The sequence below is a fragment of the Amblyraja radiata genome, chromosome 13 (genome assembly GCF_010909765.2).
Source record: "Amblyraja radiata isolate CabotCenter1 chromosome 13, sAmbRad1.1.pri, whole genome shotgun sequence".
In the NCBI taxonomy this organism is placed as follows: Eukaryota; Metazoa; Chordata; class Chondrichthyes; order Rajiformes; family Rajidae; genus Amblyraja; species Amblyraja radiata.
In genome coordinates this window covers 16,878,670-16,900,194 of record NC_045968.1, presented here as the reverse complement: position 1 = coordinate 16,900,194, position 21,525 = coordinate 16,878,670, and the positions used below count along the sequence as shown (strand labels likewise).

The 21,525-nt window shown below is 47.8% G+C and overlaps 2 protein-coding genes across 5 annotated transcripts in view; one reads left to right on the top strand and one right to left on the bottom strand.

Annotated features, from left to right (window-relative positions):
* The window catches only part of opa1 (OPA1 mitochondrial dynamin like GTPase), an 81,734-nt gene extending 75,332 nt beyond the window's left edge, over positions 1–6,402 (bottom strand). For all 4 annotated transcript variants that reach the window (XM_033031311.1, XM_033031313.1, XM_033031312.1 and 1 more), the window contains exon 1: positions 6,271–6,402. The gene's annotated coding sequence lies outside the window, so the exon portion shown is untranslated. The remainder of the gene's footprint in view (positions 1–6,270) is intronic.
* Positions 3,119–21,525, top strand: part of atp13a4 (ATPase 13A4) — a 69,429-nt gene continuing 51,022 nt past the window's right edge. The window contains exon 1 of the mRNA XM_033032243.1: positions 3,119–3,211. Coding sequence (XP_032888134.1) covers positions 3,119–3,211 — 93 coding nt within the window. The remainder of the gene's footprint in view (positions 3,212–21,525) is intronic.

Genomic DNA, 21,525 nt, shown 5'->3' with positions numbered 1-21,525 from the left:
AGTCTCCACTCACCCCCTCCATGAAGCACTGGTCAACTTGAGGAGGACCTTTAGCAACAGACTGGTTCCACCAAGATACAGCACAGAACGCCACAGGAGATCCTTCCTCCCTGTGGCTATCAAACTGTACAACTCCTCCCCCTTCTGTGGTGGGGTAGACTGAGACCGACTCCCCTCCTCCCTCCCCTCCCCCCCTCAAATCTTTGCACATCCCCAATCCTTTCCGCTCGTCACTTTAATTTCATGTTTTATGTACGTTGTGTTTTATGACTGTTGACAGATTAAATTCCGTCCTGGGATAAATAAAGTTCTATCGTATCTTATCGTAAGTTTCCTGACTCAAAACCTTGTCTATCCATTCCCTCCACAGATGCTGCCTCATAGACTTAGTTCCTTCAGCAATTAGTTTTTACTCCATATGCCTGGGTCTAAAGGACCTGTCCCACTTAGGCGATTTTTTCTGCGACTGCCGCCGACTGTCATAGTCGTAGCAGGTCACTGAAAAACCGGTGACTGGACCCCCCCCTACGACAATGTCTACGACAATGTCTACGACAACGTACCACCCAGTCGACGTCCAGCTACGGCAAGCTACCGACAACCGGCGACCCATTAGGACGTCCACCTACGACCACACCTACAACAACCTATGTCCACCCACGTCAAGCTACGACCCTGTCGGCGACAACTGGAGACAATTCAGTCGCCGGTACCTGTCGCCGTTTGACGTAGGTAGTCGCCAATGGAATTCACCGAAGTCAGCACCCGGCGACAACCTACGTCATCCTGGCGACAACCTACGACAGCACCTACATCAGGAGAGGTCAAGCTACGCTCATTGGGGTCAAGCCAACTGTCGCCGACTGTTGTGAAAAAGTTTTGAACATTCCAAAATCCAGCGGCGACCAGAAAAACGCTACGACTCTTTGGGCGATTGAGGAGACGACTCACGACCATACAGGAGGCGACACCCCGGCGACCATGTGGCAACAGCATAGTTGCCTGTAGTCGCCTAAAAAAATCGCCTAAATGGGACAGGCGCTCAAGCGGGCAGTTTACGGCATGCCATATGGTAGATTAATTGAGAAACAAAAACCTCTTGGAGCCAAGGGAAACGAGCAAATTGGATTATAAACTAATTCAGCAACAGAAAGCCATTATTAAAGGTTTACAGGTTTTTTTGTAACTGAAGTGCTCTCTCTTTTGGGGAGTGCTTTGGGCAGATATGTTAAGTGTTGATTTATCTGGAGTATAGACATGATTTGGACATTCTTGCTATTGAGGGAGTGCAGCGTTGGTTACAAGATTAATTCCCGGGATGGCGGGACTGTCATATGCTGAGAGAATGGAGCGGCTGGGCTTGTATACTCTGGAGTTTAGAAGGATGAGAGGATATCTTATTGAAACATATAAGATTATTAAAGGTTTGGACACACTAGAGGCAGGAAACATGTTCCCGATGTTGGGGGAGTCCAGAACCAGGGGCCACAGTTTAAGAATAAGGGGTAAGCCATTTAGAACGGAGATGAGGAAACACTTTTTCACACAGAGAGTTGTGAGTCTATGGAATTCTCTGCCTCAGAGGGCGGTGGAGGTCGGTTCTCTGGATACTTTCAAGAGAGAGCTAGATAGGGCTCTTATGGATAGTGGAGTCAGGGGATATGGGGAGAAGGCAGGAACGTGGAACTGATTGGGGATGATCAGCCATGATCACAATGAATGGCGGTGCTGGCTCGAGGGGCCGAATGGCCTACTCCTGCACCTATTGTCTATTGTCTAAATGCACTGGGCAACAATTCAGAGCTTCCTGATGTCACCACACTTGGGTGAAGCACGTGCCGGTGTGGCATCCACACGAGGGTATCAGTGGGCAGGTTGGGTGGGCACAGAGCAGCCCGCAGACTTCAATGTGGGCAGGTTTGAAGTTATACATTTGGGTGTCACAGTCAAGAGTGTATAATTGTCATTTAATATCTGAATTAATATTAAAACCAAATGGGAAGGATGGAAGTGTTCTCCGATCTACAACTAACCTGTCATTCTGTAATTGAACAATGTTCCCAAACCTATGTATTGTGTTTAAAAAAAAATATTATTTATGATGCTTTTATGTAATATACTAAGATTTTATATGTACTTTATGATATTTAATATGCAATGCATTTTTTTTTTTTAATGTAATGTTGCCCCTTGTCTGGACCTCGAGTCCGTAATAAAGTTTATTATTATTATTATTATTGTCAGGATGGACATTAATGCATCGCTGGTGTCAAAATGAATCACAACAAGAACAAGTGAGTCAGGAGTCATTGTTTCACAGGAACAATGAAACTCATACTGGCTGCAGCATTAGATGGCTGTAAACACCGTACTCATAGGTAACATTAACAAAAAATGTCAATACATTAAAAACCCAATCAATTATAAACACAAAAAGCACAGTCCTTAATGCAACCAAGACAGTGCATGGTTTAGAAACATAGAAAATAGGTGCAGAAGTAGGCCATTCGGCCCTTCGAGCCAGCACCGCCGTTCAATATGATCATGGCTGATCATCCAAAATCAGTTTGGTCGACCATCCATAATCACTACCCCTTTTCCTGCTTTTTCCTCATATCCCTTGATTCCGTTAGCCCGAAGAGCTAAATCTAACTCTCTCTTGAAAACATCCAGTGAATTGGCCTCCACTGCCTTCTGTGGCAGAGAATTCCACAGATTCACAACTCTCTGGGTGAAAATGTTTTCCTCGTCTCAGTCCTAAATGGCCGACCCCTTATTCTTAAATTGTGTGATTCCTGGTTCTGGACTCCCCCAACGTCGGGAACATTTTTCCTGCATCTAGCCTGTCCAATCCCTTAAGAATTTTATGTTTCTATAAGATTCCCTCTCATCCTTCTAAATTCCAGTGAATACAAGCCCAGTTGACCCATTCTTTCATCTTTAGTTAGTGATTAATATTGTTCAAGAACATGACGGGGTGGGAGATCGCAACCTTCACGTGGTCCGTCCTGTTTCGACGAATGCAATCAACCTGGCGTGCACAATCAAATAAGACCAAATAGAACAAGTTGACCTACAACTTTAGGCTGTGCACGTCATACGCAAGAAGAAGAACTTGATGGGTGTTGTGCAGAACAACCAGGTGGACATCAAAAGCAAGGGACTACATGCTGCTATACCAAGCAATGAAGAGGAGCAGAACGGTGTTGGAGTGAGTGTCCACACATTCCCAATGGCCGTGTGCCGTGAGCTGTGGCCACCAGACCCAAACCTTGCAGCCCGTCACACTTCAGCTGGACAATGCAGCAGTGGGTAACAGCTCAGGAACAACTCACTGGACTGACAGATTGCCAGCCTCCCACCTCACTGGACACAAGACTGTGCTGGGGTGAGGGGGAGGTGTACGACCACACCTCTATTTATCAGTGTAGGGGAGCGGCCCAACTGTTTTACAGCAGCCATCTTTGTCACCAAAACAACAGAAAGGTTGCCACCTGAAACATCACCTATTCCTTCTCTCCACAGATGCTGCCTGACTCGCTGAGTTATTCCAGCTTTTTGTGTCTATCTTTGGTGTAAAGCAGTATCTGTAGTTCCTTCCTACACAGATAAATATTACCTTTCAGATACTGAAGATATAAAATATTGCATTAGAAGCCCAAATAGTTTTATCCGAGGATAAAATGATCATGAACAAGAAATGGAGTGACAAGATATAGAAATAAAAAAAGAAATGTTGCAGGGAATTAATCAGAGGGAAAAGGTCGATTGGCTTCAAAACAATAAATGAAGACGGGTCTCGACCTGAAATGCCACCTATTCCTTCGCACCGTAGATGCTGCTTCTCCAGCGTTTTTGTCTACCTTCGATTTTTCCAGCATCTGCAGTTCCTTCTTAAACAATGGTTTGAATGTAGTTTGGATACTTTTGTGTCTAAAACCTGCTAATTCCTGAAGGTCATAGCACAGACCTTCGGCCCAACTCATCCATGCCGACCAAGATGTCCTCTCCAAACCAGTCCCATCAGCCCTCTAAACCTTTCCTTTCCATCATAACTGTGCGTGTTTTAAATGTTGCTCTTACACCTGCCTGAACTACCTCCTCTGGCAGTACTTTCCATATTCCGATCAGCTTCTGTGTGAAAAAGTTACCTTTCAAATTCCCTTTAAATCTTTCCCTTCTCACCTTCAATTTGCCCCCTCCCTTGAGTCTTTTGACTCTGTGCATTCACCCTATCTATTCCCCTAATGATTTTATACACCTGTATAAGATCATCCCCCATCCTCCTGCGCTCCAAGGAATAATGTCCTAGCCTGACCCAATCTCTCCCGAAAGCTCAGGCCTCTCACGTTCTGGCAACATCCTCATAAATCTTCCCTGCACACTCTCCAACTTAGCTCAATGAGCCTCATGATCTCATTGACCAGTCTAAATGTTTTTAAGTGCAGTTGTTGTCATTTCATAATAATAATAATAATATATCTTTTATTGTCATTGCACATCAGTGCAATGAGATTTAGTATGCAGCTTCCAACCGATGTAAAAGATCCGTAAAGATCCCACCATCCGAGGGAGACAGTCCAGGGGGGGTGGGGGGCACTCAGCAGGGTCGGTTCAGAGCCGCTATCGCTCTGGGAATAAAGCTGTTTCTGAGTCTGGAGGTTCGGGCGTAGAAGGCCTTGTAACGTCTGCCGGAGGGAAGTAGTTCGAACAGTCCGTTACAATGGTGTGAGGAGTCTTTATGGATGCTGACGGCCTTCCTGAGGCAACACCAATTTCGAGGCCACACCAGCGGATGCTCATTAATCAGTACAGTGGTTACATTATTGGATCAACATAAAGAGGCACAAGGTGCTGATGTAACTCAGCAGGTCAGGCAGCATCTGTAGAATAAATGACCAGGCAATGTTTGGGATTGGGACCCTTGTTCACACTGATGGGACCTGTGGTTCAGTAGCCTCAATAAGGGTCTCAACCCAAAATGTCACAGTCAGAGGACATTTGACCCGATCCGAAACGTCACCTATCCATGTTCTCCACAGATGCTGCCTGACCCGCTGAGTTACTCCAGCATTTTTGTCTACCTTCTGAAGTTCCTCCCCTCACTGAGGCTGGAGGAAGGAAAAGGGGATGGGATTGAAGGTCAAGACCTGGCTGTGGTCACTGCGGCCAGCACCGCAGCCCAGCCACGGCCCCAGGGGCTTTAGACAATAGGTGCAGGAGTAGGCGACTTGGCCCTTCGAGCCAGCACCGCCATTCAATGTGATCATGGCTGATCATCCCCAATCAGTACCCCGTTCCTGCCTTCTCCCCATCTTCCTTGACTCCACTATCTTTAAGAGCCCTATCTAGCTCTCTCTTGAAAGTATCCAGAGTACCTGCCTCGACCGCCCTCTGAGGCCGAGCATTCCACAGGTTCACAACTCTCTGTGTGAAAACGCCCCGCTGGATCGTCAATGCTCCCTGACGGGCGTGTCGGGGGGGGGGGCAGGAGAATGGGGTTAGGAAGGACAGATAGATTAGCCATGATTGAATGGCAGATTAGACTTCACGGGATGAATGGCCTCATTCTGCTCCAATCACTTATGACCTTGTGGAAGCTGATTGAAGATCATTCCCTGGGCATCTGAGAGCCAGTGTGAATAAGGGTCTCAACCAGAAACATCACTCCAGCATGTTGTGTATGTCCTGTCTCTCTCTCTCTGTCTCTGTCTCTCTCTGTATCTCTCTCTCTGTATCTCCCTATATCTTCCTCTCTCTTTCTTTCTCTGTGTCTCTCTATCTCTCCCTGTCTATCTCTCTATATCTCTTTCTCACTCACTGCCTCCAGAGACGCCGCCGGTCCCGCTGAGTTACTCCAGCACTTGAATTGACCTGAATAAATGTCATTTATTGCCAAACTTATTGTTATTTGCCAAATTATTTGCCAGAAAGGCCTCTGCCTTGACGCCTGTACTCGCCAGGATGACAAGTCATTACTGTGGGTGTAGAGTCGCTGTAAACCAGCCCCGGTGGTTGCTCCCCCCCCCCCAACACACACACAGTGTAGCCGGGCCCGGTGACAGCGGCCTCTCCTCCACACCCTGCCCCGCCCGCGGCAGCGCACTCACCGGCTGCCCCGCTACTCGAGGCCCAGGCCCCGGCCTGTCCGCGCCCCGCTCTGTGTGTGTGTGTGTGTGTGTGTGTGTGGGGGTGGGAGACTAGCTGCTCACACGCACGCACTACAGCCCCCACCCCCCCGGCCACTCCGCCCCTCCGGCCGCTGCTTACCCCTTCCTCCGCCCGGAGCCTCATCCACACGGACACAGCCGGCGCTTCCGGCCAAAGATCGTCTCTGCTTCCGGCCGCCGCGCGCGCGCGTCCATCAGGTTCCGGCGGGGAAAAAGTGTGGATCAATCCCCGGAGAAAGGTTCCGGGCCCCGGCCCCCGGTCCCCACCATCACCCTCCAGCGGTAGAGTTGCTGCCTCACAGCGCCGGAGACCCGGGTTCGATCCCGACTACGGGTGCTGTCTGTACGGAGTTTGCACGTTCTCCCAGTGACCTGCGTGGGTTTTCACCGAGATCTTCGGTTTCCTCCCACACTCCACAGACGTGCAGGTTTGTAGGTTAATTGGCTTGGTAAAATAAAAAGTACTAAAATTGTCCAAGTTGGCGATATGCGGAGTACTGCCCTGCCGACTACAAGGTTCAGGAGGTATAAAATGCTGGAGTTACTCAGCGGGACAGGCAGCATCTGTGGAGAGAAGGAATGGGCGACGAGACCCTTCTTCAGACTGATGTCAGGGGAGTGGGAGACACACAGATAGACTGTGGTCTGGAGCAGCTGTGGAGGGGATGGAGAGAGGGGGCAAGCCAGGGCTACTTGAAGTTAGACTTGTTCAAGTAGAATGAAATGCTTACTTGCTTAACAGGCCCGTAAACTGGTCGGCATGGCCTTGGTGGGCCGAAGGGCCTGTTTGCATACATTATCTCTAAACTAAACTCAAGAGGTCAGTGTTTATTGCTTAATGGCCATGTCCCTCTTGAGCTGGAAGTTTGTCGTGATGTCTCTGTAGCCCGACCAGTGTCCAGAAGGGGACGGATGGGGGGGGGGGGGGGTTGAATCTTGTCAGAGCGGGTGTGTGTAAATAGAGTATAAAGTATCCTTTATTGTCATTCAAACTTTTAGTTTGAACGAAATTGCGTACCTTGCAGTCATGACAGAGAATAAAATAACAGAACACACAATGAACACAGTTTAACATCCAACACAGTGAGTCTACCAGGCACCTCCTCACTGTGGTGGAAGGCAAAAGTCTTAAAGTCCTTGTCTCTTCCCTTGTTCTCCCTCTGCGTTGAGGCGACCCAGGCTTTCGATGTTGGGCCCCCCGCCGGGTGATGGTAAGTCCTGCGGCCGAATCCGAGCTCCGCGAGCGGGCCGGTTCAAACTCCGCGGCCCGGGGCGGATGAAGCTGCCGCCCTCCAGTCCAGCGGATGAAGCTGTTGTTGCGGGAGCTCCGGAGAATCGGTCACCAACCTGGGACCTGCGAGCTCCCAACGTTGTCGTCCACTGGGCCCGCGGACGAAGCCTCCGAAGTCGGGCGGCAGCCACAGCGCCACCACAGCCCCAAAGTTGGCCAGCTTTGCTATGGTGAGTCCTGGCTCTGCCTCCGGAGCCTCGAGGTCGGCCCCAGTTGGAGGCCGCCAGCCCCGCGATTAGGCATCAGCGCAGACGGAGACGGAGATACGACAAAGAAAAGGTCTCATCCCCCCCGAAGGAAGAGACTAAAACAAGTTTTCCCCGCCCCCCACACATACACAACTAAAAATAAACTAAACTTGTTGTCTACATCCAACAAGACAAAAGAAAACAAAAAAAAAGACAAAGACAGATGGACTGCAGGCGAGTCGCAGCTGCTTGGGCAGGCAGCGCCGCCATTTCTGGAGATGAAGGTACTAATGGGCGGGATATACAGATGTTTAGTGCACACCTGCCGACCTTCCATGAGGCTGTGGAGCTGCACATTTGGCAGCTGAAGACAGGCTCAAAATGCTAGATTAACCAGAGATGCTGCCTGACCAACTGAGTTACTCCAGCATTTTGTGTATCTTCAGTATAAGCCAGCATCATTAGGCTGGCACAGTGGTGGTAGTGGGATGCTGCAATTGCTACAGGACAAGACGGGTCGGTATGGACTCGGTGGGCCGAAGGGCCTGTTTATTAAAAGATTGAACACAGTATCAGCGGTATGAACACTGACTTCTCCAATTTCTGGTAGTCCTTGCCAAATATACTAGTATCTTTGGTCCTTGCTTTCTCCCTCCTTCCCCTCCCCTTTCCAGTTCTCCCACAGCCCACTGTCTCCGCTTCTTCCTTTCTTCTTTCCCCCCCCCCACTCCCACATCAGTCTGAAGAAGGGTCTCGACCCGAAACCTATTCCTTCGCTTCGTAGATGCTGCCTCACCCGCTGAGTTCCTCCAACATTTTTGTCTACCTTCGATTTTTCCAGCATCTGCAGTTCTTTCTTGAACTATGGTGTACACTTGTTCTTCAGGCTGCCTGACTGTGGCAATGAGAACTTAGCTCAGTCACGCTTTCTATTGAGGATAAAAAGACCAAGTTGTGGATGGCGGTTCGCTGGTGATTCATTGATGGAGGGGGCAGCGTGGACTCTACAGTGGGACCAGCATTCAGATGGAGAGCGAAGGGTAATGTGTGGACAACTGGGACTGTTCACATTGCTAGGAAGCATTGAGAAAAAAGTTTGAAATGGTGAGAAATCAGTAAATATTGGTCTACAAAGAGATCTTGGTGTGCTGGTTCATGAAACACTGTAAGTAAACATGCAGGTACAACAAACAGTCAGTAAGCCAGGTAATAATAGCCTTCGGTGTACACAAAGAGCTGGAGTAACTCAGCAGGTCAGGCAGCATCTCTGGAGAACATGGATAGGTGACGTTTCGGCTCAGGACCCGTCTTTAGATTGAGGAAATTCACCTCCTCTCTCTGATGGGAGTTCTGTGACACCCTCTCTCATTGCTTCCCCTCTGTGATTCCTGCTGATTCTCGGCTCTTTGGAATCTGAAGAAGGGCCCCGACCCGAAACGCCACCTATCCATGTTCTTCACAGATGCTGCCTGACCCGCTGAGTTACTCCAGCACTCTGTGTTCTGTGTCATAATAGCCTTTAGTGCAAGCGAGTTGGTGTGCAGGAGTAAGAAAGCCTTGCAGAAACTTTCCGGGGTTTTTGATGGAATGACCTGATGCTGAGCAGTTTTGGTCTCTGTTTCCAGGGAAGGATTTTCTTGCCATGGGGTGCTATGGCCCCAGAAATGCATCAGAATAATCTCTGGTTGAATTGCATTGAATACTTTATTGTCGCTGTGAAACTCTTTGCCTGCGTACCCAAGGTATGCTAATAGTCGCTACGTAAAGGGCGCTGATGAATCAACATTGTACCACCCCCCTTTAGAAGGTTGAGAAAGTTGAGGGGGGACCTGATTGAAACTTACAGAATAATGAAAGGCAGAGATAGAGTGGATGTGGAGAGGATGTTTCCCCTTTCAAAGTCAAAGTCAATTTTATTGGCGATGGGAGAGTGTAGGACCAGAGGTCATAGCCTCAGAATTAAAGTGCGCTCTTTTAGAAAGGACGTGAGGAGGAACTTCATAGTCGGTGGTGAATCTGTGGAACTCATTGCCACAGAGGGCTGTGGAGGCTAAGTCGGGATATTTTTAAGGCAGAGTTAGACAAATTCTTGATTAGAACGGGTGTCGAGGGTTATGGGGAGAAGGCAGGAAAATGGGACCAGCCATGATTGAATGACGGAGTAGACTTGATGGGCCGAATGGCCTAATTCTACTCCTATAACTTGTGAATGTGATATGGTAGTGGCATTTAAAAGGCTTTTGGATTGGCACATGGAAATGCAGGGAATGGAGGGGTACGGATCACATGCAGGCTGATAAGAGTTAGTATTGGCATCGTGTTCGGCACAGAGATTGTGGGCCGAAGGGCCTGTTCCTGTGCTGTCCTAAAGATAGACACAAAATGCTGGAGTAACTCAGCGGGTCAGGCAGCATCTGTGGAGAAAAGGAATGTGTGACGTTTCTGTTCTTCTGCACTGTTGTACGTTGTATCTTGGCCATGGTTTTGGAATCGGCCATTGTTCTGAAACCCAGTGCAATGCAGGAATCTAACTTGTATCAGGATGTTTATCTGGATCCGTTCCCAATATGCCTGTAGACATGTGAGTGCATAACCCTTTATTGCCATGGTCCTGTTTGCTCCGCACTGGGCTCTCTGCTTGATGCCAGACATTTCACCAAGGCCCCAGTGGCACAGTGCGTGCTCAGTACACCTTGTACAGGACTATTTCCAGCACCGTGCAGGTATGAATTTTGTTTCTGTTTGGGGCTGTTATCATCAGCTGTGGCTTTGTCGTTTGTGTACATAGTGGCCCGGAGCCAAGTTCAGACCAAACACAGAGCGATGTATTTGAGATTAATAGAAACTTTAAGTGTGTGGATTTTTCTGACGTTTCATTTGGTGCACGGTGATTGAGGGTGCACATTGATAAACATGATAAACATGGCTGATCTATCTCTCCCTCCTAACCCCATTCTCCTGCCTTCTCCCCATAACCGCTGACACCTGTACAAATCAAGAATCTGTCTATCTCTACCTTAAAAATATCCATTGACTTGGCCACTGCAGCTGTCCGTGGCACAGAATTCCACAGATTCACCACCCCCTGACTAAAGAAATTCCTCCTCATCTCTTTCCTAAAGGAACGTCCTTTAATTCTGAGGCTGTGACCTCTGGTCCTAGACTCTCCCACTAGTGGAAACATCCTCTCCACATCCACTCGATCCAAGCCTTTCATATTCTGAATGTTTTAATGAGGTCGCCCCTCATTCTTCTAAACTCCAGTGAGCTGTTAAACGCTCATCATATGCTAACCCACTCATTCCTGGTATCATTCTTGTAAACCTCCTCTGGACTCTCTCCAGAGCCGGCACATCCTCCTAACCCCATTCCCCTGCCTTCCTCTGTGTCTATGTGACTCTGTGACAGTGATTCTGTGTCTCTGTGACTGTGTGACTGTCTCCAACGTTGCGCCGTTGGCCTGTTGTGCTGCACCAGACTCCTGCCTCCACCCTCTCGTCTCCCTCTCGTCTCCATCAGGGCCTCATGTTGAACATTCTCTTCGTTGGTGGCCAAACCGCACAAGCTGCGCAGGGAACAGCATCTGCTCATTATCCAATACCTGAGGCACTAAAGGTGCACAGTTAGTTCAGTATTGCCATGTACAGAGCAACTTCCTCCGGGACATACCAGGCAAGGCCGTCAAAGCTTTGCACAGATGTTGATCAGACCACACTTGAAGTATTGGGCAGACACACAATGCTGGAGTAACTCAGTGGGACAGGTAGCATCTCTGGAGAGAAGGAATGGGCGACGTTTTGGATCGAAACTCTGCTTCAGACTGAAGAAGGGTCTCGACCCGAAACGTCTCCCATTCCTTCTCTCCAGAGATGCTGCCTGTCCCGCTGAGTTACTCCAGCATTGCGTGTCTATTTTCAGTGTAAACCAGCATCTGCAGTTCCTTCCAACACTTGGAGTATTGGGTCATTGTGCTGCATGAAAGATGCCATTAAGCTGGAAAAGGAGCAGAGAAGATTTACCTGGATGTTGCCAGGACTCGGCCTGAGCTACAGGGAGAGGGTAGGGCAGGCTAGGAATATATTCATTGGAGCGCAGGAGGCTGAGGGGTGATCTTACAGAGGTACATAAAATCATGAGGGGATTAGATAGGGTGAATGTACAGACATTTCCCCCAGAGTAGGGGAATCAAGAACCAGAGAGCAGAGGTTTAAGGTGAGATTAAATAGGAATCTGAGAAGCAACTTTCTCACACACAGGGTATGGGACGAGCTGCCGGAAGAGGTAGTTGAGAGGGGCAAAGTTTAAAGGAGATGTGCGGGGCAGATTATATTACACAGAGGGTGGTGGGTGCCTGGAACGCGCTGCCAGGGGTGGTGGTGGAGGCAGATATGATAGTGGTGTTTAAGAGGCTTTTGAATAGGCACATGGATATGCAGGGAATGGAGGGATATGGATCATGTGCAGGCAGTGGAGAGTTGGTCTCGGCATCACGCATGGCACAGCCAATTGTCTGTTCCTGTACTGTTCTATGTTGTTTTATTCAACGAGCATTATAATTCTAAAAATAGGAACAAAATGAACACCACATCAATAGCAAGCTTTAATGATAATCTTGCTGCCTCCAGAACAACCTTTGGAGCCACTGTCAAACTCCGTGAGGTAGTTATGTCTTCATGCCTACAATATATTGTCCTCCAGCTAAAGAAATGAAGATAAGACTGATGAGAGGGACAGGTTCAATCAGGTTCAGAAAACGAACAAATGTTATCTTCAAGAGCTAATGTTGAATGATGCTATTTTGAATAAATAATTGATATTTTTATCACTAGGTATCTGTTTTGCATGGATGGGCTGCCATCTGGAAATAACAGTGAGTTGGAAAATAGCATCATGTTTTTCTCATCGTTGGGTTAAACCAGCATCTGCAGTTCCTTCCTACACTGGTCATATCATTACCTTTGTTTCCCTTGCTCTCTGTGTGTTTCTGCTTCCACTGGCTCCTAATAGCTCCAAATAAATGTGGCTTTGGTTGCTTTTCAGGTTCCTATTATATGCACCGTGGCGCAGCGGTAGAGTTGCCACCTCACAGCGAATGCAGCGCCGGAGACCCAGGTTCGATCCCGACTATGGGCGCTGTCTGTATGGAGTTTGTACGTTCTCCCCGTGACTTGCGTGGGTTTTCTCCGAGATCTTTGGTTTCCTCCCACACTGCAAAGACGTACAGGTTTGTAGATTAATTGGCTTGGTAAATGTAAAAATAAAATAGTGGGTATAGGATAGTGTAAATGTGCGAGGATCTCCGGTCGGCACGGACCCGGTGGGCCGAAGGGCCTGTTTCCGCGCTGTATCTCTAAACTAATCTAAATATTTTCCTTTTCACCTTAAACCTTTGCCCTCTAGTTCTAGATTGCCCTACTCTCGGGGAAAAAGGACTATGTACATTCACCATTTATGTACAGGCCACATAACAGTCTCCTAATAAATGTGAGGTTATCCACTTTGGTGGCAAGAACAGGAAGGCAGATTATCATCTGAATGGTGACAGACTAGGAAAAGGGGAGGTGCAACGGGATCTGGGGGTCCTTGTTCATCACTCACTGAAAGTAAGCATGCAGGTACAGCAGGCAGTGAAGAAAGCGAATGGCATGTTAGCCTTTATAACAAGGAGTTGAGTATAGGAACAAAGAGGCCCTGCAGTTCTACAGGACCCTGGTGAGACCTCACCTGGAGTATTGTGTGCAGTTTTGGTCTCCATATTTGTGGAAGGACATTCTTGCTATTGAGGGAGTGCAGCGTAGGTTCATCAGGTTAATTCCCGGGATGGCGGGACTGACATATGATGAAAGAATGGGTCGACTGGGCATGTATTCACTGGAATTTAGAAGGATGAGAGGGAATCTTATAGAAACATATAAAATTCTTAAAGGATTGGGCAGGCTCGATGCAGGAAACATGTGCCTGATGTTGGGTGAGTCCAGAACCAGGGGTCACAGTTTAAGAATAAGGGGTAGGCCATTTAGAACTGAGATGAGGAAAAATTTCTTCACCCAGAGAGTTGTGAATCTGTGGAATTCTCTGCCACAGAAGGCAGTGGAGGCCAATTCACTAGATGTTTTCCAGAGAGAGTTAGATTTAGCTCTTAGCGCTAGAACACTCCACCTCTCCCATCCCACCATCAGTCCAAACCTGTTATATCATTCCATGCAATGCCTACACGGGGTCCATATTCCACTGAGATACAAAGAGTCATCATCATCATCATCATCGGCGGTCACTGGAAACGAGTATGACTGTCCTCTCCTCTCCATAGGGTCGTCTACTTGTGGGTCTGCAGATGTCTGTATGGTCCTTCTGCAGTTGTACAGAGCCCTAGTGAGACCACACCTGGAGTATTGTGTGCAGTTTTGGTCCCCTAATTTGAGGAAGGACATTCTTGCTATTGAGGGAATGCAGCGTAGGTTTACAAGGTTAATTCCTGGGATGGCGGGACTGTCATATGTTGAGAGAATGGAGCGGCTGGGCTTGTATACTCTGGAGTTTAGAAGGATGAGAGGGTATCTCATTGAAACATACAAGATTGTTAAGGGCTTGGACACGCTAGAGGCAGGAAACATGTTCCCGATGTTGGGGGAGTCCAGAACCAGGGGCCACAGTATAAGAATAAGGGGTAAGCCATTTAGAACGGAGACGAGGAAACACTTTTTCTCACAGAGAGTGGTGACTGTGTGGAATTCTCTGCCTCAGAGGGCGGTGGAGGCAGGTTCTCTGGATGCTTTCAAGAGAGAGCTAGATAGAGCTCTTAAAAATAGCGGAGTCAGGGGATATGGGGAGAAGGCAGGAACGGGGTACTGATTGGGGATGATCAGCCATGATCACAGTGAATGGCGGTGCTGGCTCAAAGGGCCAAATGGCCTACTCCTGCACCTATTGTCTATTGTCTATTGAGATTTGGAGGACGTTTTTTTCCACACAGAGGGTGGTGGGTGCCTGCAGCTCGCTGCCAGGGGTGGTGGTGGAGGAGGCAGTTATGATTCATGTCCAGAAGTTGTGGGAGCAGAATTAGGCAGTTTGGTCATTTGTGATGTGTGAGTGGTGCAATGATGCAAGGTGTAACGGAATGCTTGCATGGATACCATGCCTCATGTCTCGGACGCTGTCCGTACGGAGTTCGCACGTTCTCCCCGTGGGTTTCCTCCGTGTGCTCCGGTTTACACCCACACTCCAAAGAGGTGCAAGTTTGTAGGTTAATTGGCTTCTGTAAATGGCCCCCTTTGTGCAGGATAAAACTAATGTACAGGTTTAATTCATTTTATTATCACGTGTACTGAGGTACAGTGAAAACCTTTTGTTGCGTGCGAATCAGCCAGCTGCAAAACTGATTACAATTGAGCCATTTACAGTGTCCAGATAGATACATGATGAATGATAAAGGGCCTGTCCCACTTAGGCGATTTTTTTAGGCGACTACAAGCGACTAGGCTGTCACCACATGGTCACCGGGGTGTCGCCTGTATGGTCGTGAGTCGTCTCCTCAGTCGCCCAAAGAGTCGTAGCATCATTCTGGTCGCCGCTGAATTTTCAACATGTAAAAAAAAATTCAGAGCCAGTTGGCGACAGTGGGTTTGATGCCAATGAGCGTAGCTTGACTTCTCCTGACGTAGGTTCTGTCGTAGTTGTCACCAGGTGACGTAAGTTGTCACCAGGTTAATGTAGGTTGTCGCCGGTGCCGACTTCGGTTATTTTTTTGTTGTTAAAGTCATGATTCTATTTCAAATTTGATGTCGTAGGGGAATCCAGTCGCCGTTTTTTCGGCGACCTGCTACGACTATGACAGTCTCCGGCAGTCGCCTAAAAATAGCCTAAGTGGGACAGGCCCTTTATAGTGTGATCACTGGTCGGCACAGACTTGGTGGCCGGAGGACCTGTTCCCACTCTGTATCTCTAAAACTAAAAAGTAATTTCAGTCTTTGCACAGTAGCTGGCTCGCTGTGGGTGGAGCATCGGAGCAGAACCAGCCAGGGACAAGTTAACAAGGCAGGCGTGGCCAGCGTCAACCTCCTTCAATAAATTCATTCCAGTACTGCTCCATTCTGCTCACATTCTCTGGAGGTCTGAGGGAGATACCTGTAGCAGGATTGATTGTACATGGGGGAACCTGTGCTGAAAGGCCACCATGCTTTGCTAAATCACGGGCAGGATGGTAATTTGGTGGGTATATTTTCTTGGAATGCCTCCTTTCTAAGAGATTGGAGTTGAACGCTGACAAAACTGATGATGTGTTGTTAAGACTGTTTAGTGTTAAGACTGTTGCTTGAGTGAGAAATCTGGCTGCAAATATATATTTGTAATCTTCAGGCTCTGGAAATTTAAATATTTTGCTTAAAACTGAGTGTAAAGCTGGAAAATGTTTTTTTTTGTCAATTGAGTTGTCGGATAAATATCGGAGTTGTTGCCTCTTGATATTTGCAATAACAAGAGAAACTGATGAGTAGGAGCTGTATTGTGTAAGCACCATTTATACCTGAAAGTAGACAGAAATGCTGGAGTAACTCAGCGGGTCAGGCAGCATCTGTGGAGAGCATGGGTAGGTGACGTTTCACAGAGTGCTGGAGTAACTCAGCGGGCCAGGTAGCGTCTGTGGAGGGAATGGACAGGCGATGTTTTGGTTCGGGACCCTTCCTCAGACTCATTGTCCATTTGCTTCACAGCCAGAAGTGAGGAACTGCAGATGGTGTTTATAAAAAAAATAGACAAAGTCATGGAGTAACTTCTCTGGAGAACATCAGTCTGATGAAGGTGTCCTGATCTGAAACGTCACCTATCCATGTTCTCCACAAATGCTGCCTGACCCGCTGAGTTACTCCAGTACTCTGTGTTTTTTTGCTGATGATTGCAGCCTCTGCAGTTCAATATGAATCAATGTTCTCATTGTTTCCGGTTTTGTCGACCAGGGATATTGTAGACCAGTAAACTGCACTGTTTGTAGACTGCAGTCAGACAGCAGACAATGCTGGAGGTTGCAGTACCGTTGAGGAATAAAGAGAAGGGTGCAATGATACCGGATCTGTGCTCAGCCTCTTCGAAGCTTCATGTTCCAGTTCACTGTATGGACAGGATTAGCCCCCACAAGCTACCTATCTGAAGGAACAGCACCTCATAAGTGATAGGAGCAGAATTAGGCCATTCGGCCCATCAAGTCTACTCCGCCATTCAATTATGGCGGATATATCTCTCCCCCCTAATCCCATTCTCCTGCCTTCTCCCCGTAACCTCTGACACCCGTACTAAACAAGAATCTATCTCTGCCTTAAACATATCCATGGACTTGGCCTCCACAGACGTCTGTGGCAAATAATTCCACAGATTCACCGTCAGTTTACAAGCCAAAGGTGTGAACATTGAATTGACTGTTTTCAAGTTATATCCCTACTGCCCGCCTCTGTTTCCTCTACTCCCCTCCTCCCACTTATACCCACACATCTTCCCCCACCCACATTCCTTTCCCCTCTTCCATACATCCTTGTTAGAGTGAACAAGGGTGGGAGACCTATCTGCTGCCTGTATTATGGGACATTAGCTGCCAGCAGAGGTTGGACAATCTTGCATTGTATTTTTCTATAATATTGGAAGCTGAGGCTCACCTGATGGAAGTATCTACAATTCTGAGAGAGAAGTATTGATACATTCCAAGACCCATTTTCCCAGGGTGGGAATGTCAAGGACAGCTTGAAGGTGAGAGGGACAAAGTTTGAATGAGAATAAGGAGGAAGCCATTTAGAATGGAGACGAGGAAACACTTTTTCACACAGAGTTGTGAGTCTGTGGAATTCTCTGCCTCTGGGGGTGGTGGAGGCCGTTTCTCTGGATACTTTCGAGAGGGAGCTAGATAGGGCTCTTGAAGAATGCGGAGTCAGGGGATATGGGGAGAAGGCAGGAACGGGGTACTGATTGGGGATGATCAGCCATAATCACAGTGAATGGCGGAGCTGGCTCGAAGGGCCAAAGGGCCTACTCCCGCACCTATTGTCTATTCTCTATTGATATGTGGAGGACGTTTTTTTTCACACAAAGGGTGGTGGGTGCCTGGAGCTCGCTGCCAGGGGTAGTGTGGAGGAGGCAGATATGATTCATGTCCATAAGTTGTGGGAGCAGAATTAGGCAGTTTGGCCATTTGTGATGTGTGAGTGGTGCAATGATGCAAGGAATGCTTGCATGGATACCATGCCTCATGTCTCGGACATTGTGGAATATCGAAGCAGTGAACTGCAATGGCCATTGGAATGAATATGTAACATACATGCATGCGTTCCTGCTAGTGCTGGTCAGATTTTCACCCAATGTGTGGAAGGCAGGATGGTCTGACAAGATGTCTGGTCACCTAATTCTGTGGATTCAGACCATGGGCTGTAAATCCAGTCCTGAACTACTGTCTACCTCACCCTCGGACTATCTTTGATCGGACCCTACTGGCCTTTCCCGATGTTGGGGGAGTCCAGAACCAGGGGCCACAGTTTAAGAATAAGGGGTAAGCCATTTAGAACGGAGATGAGGAAACACTTTTTCACACAGAGAGCTGTGAGTCTGTGGAATTCTCTGCCTCAGAGGGCGGTGGAGGCCGGTTCTCTGGATACTTTCAAGAGAGAGCTAGATAGGGCTCTTAAAGATAGCAGAGTCAGGGGATATGGGGAGAATGCAGGAACGGGGTACTGATTGTGGATGATCAGGCATGATCACATTGAATGACAGTGCTAGCTCGAAGGGCCGAATGGCCTACTCCTGCACCTATTGTCTATTGTCTATTTATCTTGCATTAAACGTTATCCATGTTATTCCCTTTATCCTATATCTGTACACTGTGGACGGCTCGATTGTAATCATGTACAGTCTTTATGCTGACTGGTTAGCACGCAACAAACGTTTTTCGCTGTACCTCGATACAAGTGACATTAACCTAAATGAAACTGATGACTAAATTTATACCCTTCTAAATGATTATGTTGAATATAGACACAAAATGCTGGAGTAACTCAGTGGGACAGGCAGCATCTCTGGCCAGAAGGGTGATGTTTTGTGTCGAGACCCTCTGAAGAAGGGTCATGATCTGGAACGTCACCCATTCCTTCTCTCCAGAGATGCTGCCTGTCCCTCTGAGTTACTCCAGCATTCTGTGTCTATCTTTGGTTCAAACCAGCATCTGCAGTTCCTTCCTACATAAACCAACATGTTCCAAAAAGTTCAATCTTCACTTCATCTATAAAGGTTGAATATAAATCAGAATCACAATGTAATTATGTTGGGTAATGATAACACAGCTAAGTTTATGTAATAATTTACGACAATCCTTTCAGTGGTGAGACAGCTGTGTTTAGGATGAAGCCCGATGCTCATGCAGTTATGTCTCATGGCTGGAGCATTTGAAACTCTGTGAAGGAAGGACATTCACAACGTTTGTGCTCCCCGTATCAGGTCAATGCTCAGGCAGTTTCAAATGAGGTTTATTTATCCCAGGAGCAGGACACATGTTCCCGACGAGGAAACACTTTTTCCTCGCAGAGAGTTGTGAGTCTGTGGAATTCTCTGCCTCAGAGGGCGGTGGAGGCCGGCTCTCTGGATACTTTCAAGAGAGAGCTAGATAGGGCTCTTAAAGATAGCGGAGTCAGGTGATATGGGGAGAAGGCAGGAACGGGGTACTGATTGGGGATGATTAGCCATGATCACATTGAATGGCGGTGCTGGCTCGAAGGGCTGAATGGCCTACTAGAATAGAATAGAATAGAATGCCTTTTATTGTCATTCAAACAGCTTGGTTTGAACAAAATTGCATTTCTACAGTCTTAAAATTACAAAAAAAAACAAGACTTAACACAATTTACATAAATATCCATCACAGTGAATCTCCAACACCTCCTCACTGCGATGGAAGGCAAAGTCTTATCTCTTTCCTTTGTTCTTCTCCCGCGGTCCAGCAGTCCAACTGCAGTGTCGAGGCGAACTGGGGCTCCCGATGTTAAAGCCCCCGGCGGGCGATGGTAAGTCCTGTGGCCATTTAAGCCACACCGGGCGATGTTAGGCCCCGCTCCTAGTCCTTTAAACCCCGCAATTCCAGCGGGTGAAGTTGCCGTTGCAGGAGCTCTGAAAAGCGGTCTCCCACCAGGGACCTGCGAGCTCCTGATGTTACCATCCACCGGGCCTGCGGCCGGAGCCTCCGAAGCTAAGAAGTCGGGGCGCCGCCGCGTGCCACCTCAGCTCTTCCCGTTCCGAAGTCGGCCAGCTCCGCGAGGTCAGGTCCGCAGGCTCCGCGACTGGAGCCCTCAGGTTGGTTCCGGCCAGAGGCCACCGCTGCCTCCACGATGTTAGGCCCAACGACATCGGAGACCAGGCAGGGAAAAAGTCGTGTCCTTGAATGGGGAAGAGACTAACGGTTTCCCCCACCGCCCAGTGGTGCACCTATTGTCTACTAGTGCACCTATTGTCTATTGAGATCAAACAAAGAACAAAAGACAGATTAAGATAAATTGGATAGGTATATCTGGACGGGAAAGGAATGGAGGGTTATGGTCTGAGTGCAGGTAGATGGGACTAGGGGAAAATAAGTGTTCGGCACGGACTTGAAGGGCCGATGCGACCTGTTTTCCGTGCTGTAATTGTCATATGGTTATATGTTATATGGTTATATAGGTGACGTTTCACAGAGTGCTAGAGTAACTCAGCGGGTCAGACAGATCGTGACCTGAAATGTCACCCATTCCTTCTATCCAGAGATGCTGCCTGTCCCACTGAGTTACTCCAGCGTATATGTGGGTCGAGACCCTTCTTCAGACTGATGTCGGGGACAGGAAGATGCATAGATAAGGAAGTGTAAGGTGTGAAAACAGGACCAAGCACCGTGTAGAATAGGTTATTGTTAGCTGGGAGAACAAAGCAAACAGGGAGAAAATGTAGTCGGAGACAGTAAGACTGGTCAGAGAACTGAGAAGGGGAGAGATGGATGGAGAGGAAAAGCAAGCTTTACAAAGGACAAAATGTGTGAGAAAGAACGGCAGATGCTGGTTAAAATGGAAGGTAGACACAAAATGGTGGAGTAACTCAGCGGGTGAGGCAGCATCTTTGGAGAGAAGGAATGGGCGACGTTTCAGATCGAGACCCCTCTTCTGACTCGACCCGAAACGTCGCCCATTCCTTCTCTCCTGCCTCACCTGCTGAGTTACTCCAGCATTTTGTGTCTACTCACAAAGAACAAAGCCTTGTTCTCACTGCATGATGTTAGTTCTTCTATAAATACACATTCTAAAATACATTTCTGGAATGTTACTGCAGGTAGAATGAATACTGATGTTATCTCCAGGACAAGTCAATTATGTTTATTTAATAAAAGCAATGACGTGCGGATGCCCCTAACTGCACAATATCCAATGTTTAAGAAAGAACTGCAGATGCTGGAAAATCAAAGGTAGATAAAAATGCTGGAGAAACTCAGCGGGTGAGGCAGCATCTATGGAGCGAAGGAATAGGTGATGTTTCGGGTCACCTATTCCTTCGCTCCATAGATGCTTCCGGGTCTCGACCCGAAACGTCACCTATTCCTTTGCTCCATAGATGCTGACTCACCCGCTGAGTTACTCCAGCATTTTTATCTGCACACAATATCCAATGGTATTTAATTCAAGGGGAGGTTATATGTGACATTTACTGAGGAACAGTGGAATTCATTTTTGTGTACAGGTCCGTACAAGAATCATTATACATAATCATAAGATACATCTTAGATAAGCATCTGAGATACAGCATAAGTATATAGCAGCAGTACACTGACACAGTGTATAGAGTCTAGTCACAGAGTGCTGGAGAAACTCAGCGGGTCAGGCAGCATCTGTGG